Below are 1,328 nucleotides of genomic sequence, written 5' to 3' on the forward strand. Positions count from 1 at the left end.
AGGGTGGAAGCTAGCCCTGGGGCCAGCAGCTGTTTCGGGGACCGCACCTGGAGTCGCAGCAGGGGACAGAGGGTGGTGATTTGGCCTTGACCCCCACAGCACTAGCACCTGTAGAAGAGGAAGGGGACAGAGGGGCGGTGGCTGCCTAGCCAAAGCCCTTGTGCGCAGGTCGCCCTCGCCACCTGCCCTGGCCTCCCACGCTGCCTGCCGCTAACCTCCCTGCTCTGCTCCCTTGGCAGCTGGGGACCAGGACGAGGACACTGTCGTGGACCTTTTCAGCGCCAGCAACATAAACCGGAAGACCATCGGGGCCAAGCAGTTCCGGGGCCCGGACCCCGGCGGGCCGGCTTACCGCTTCGTGCGGTTCGACTACATCCCGCCGGTGGGTGCGGCCACCCTGGGCAGGATCACCCAGGCCATGCGGGCCAGGGAGGGCTTCTTCCTGATGGCCACCCTGAAGCAGGACCGCAAGACCAAGGGCACGCTGCTGGCCCTGGAGGGCCCCGGCGCCTCCCACAGGCAGTTCGAGATCGTATCCAATGGCCCCGCGGACACGCTGGACCTCACCTACTGGCTGGACGGCACGCAGCACGTCCTCTCCCTGGAGGACGTGGGCCTGGCCGACTCGCAGTGGAAGAACGTCACCATACAGGTGACCGCCGAGACCTTCAGCCTGTACGTGGGCTGCGACCTGATCGACACCTTTGCTCTGGACGAGCCCTTCTACGAGCAGCTGAAAACGGACAAGAGCAGGATGTACGTGGCCAAGGGCTCCTCTCGGGACAGTCACTTCAGGGTACGTGCAACAGGACCCCGTGGGGCGAGGCGGAGGGGGCCTCGGAGGCCTGACAGCTGGGCGTGCCCTGGCGTGGTGCCCGTGCCAATGCAGGCCAGGCACGCACATGCTCACAAGTGTGGCACACGCAGGGACACACGCACACACAACACAGCCGCTCACGCACGTGCGTCACATGTGGTGTGTATAGACACGCACGCAGGAACGCCACACCCACACGCACGTTCACACAATGCACGGCAGTGCACGCTGAGACTCACGCACTTGCAAACACGCACACGTGCACACACAAATGCTATACCATGTACTCGTGGGTTCACGCACACAGACACCTCCACTGCACACCACCAAACGCCTGCACACGCGCGCGCGCACACACACCACACTGTTCCACATCAGGAATGGGCAGAGTGAGCTGTCGCAGGTGCACTTCCCCCCTGCACAAACAGCCATCGGTTACCGGCCGGACGGCCGATGTGATGGTCCTGGCTTCGGCCACTCAGATGTTTCCAGTCACCACAGACCGATCCCG

At 64.2% G+C, this 1,328-nt stretch overlaps 1 protein-coding gene across 1 annotated transcript in view; it reads left to right on the forward strand.

The window, feature by feature from the left end:
• Positions 1-239: 239 nt before the first annotated feature.
• The window catches only part of LOC105310380, a gene marked incomplete at its 5' end in the record, with an annotated part of 6,975 nt that continues 5,886 nt past the window's right edge, over positions 240-1,328 (forward strand). Inside the window, 2 exons of the mRNA XM_011386568.2 lie at positions 240-796; positions 1,125-1,272. Of these exons, the coding sequence (XP_011384870.1) occupies positions 240-796; positions 1,125-1,272 (705 nt within the window). The remainder of the gene's footprint in view (positions 797-1,124; positions 1,273-1,328) is intronic.

This window comes from Pteropus vampyrus, unplaced genomic scaffold (genome assembly GCF_000151845.1).
Source record: "Pteropus vampyrus isolate Shadow unplaced genomic scaffold, Pvam_2.0 Scaffold2742, whole genome shotgun sequence".
Classification (NCBI taxonomy): domain Eukaryota; kingdom Metazoa; phylum Chordata; class Mammalia; order Chiroptera; family Pteropodidae; genus Pteropus; species Pteropus vampyrus.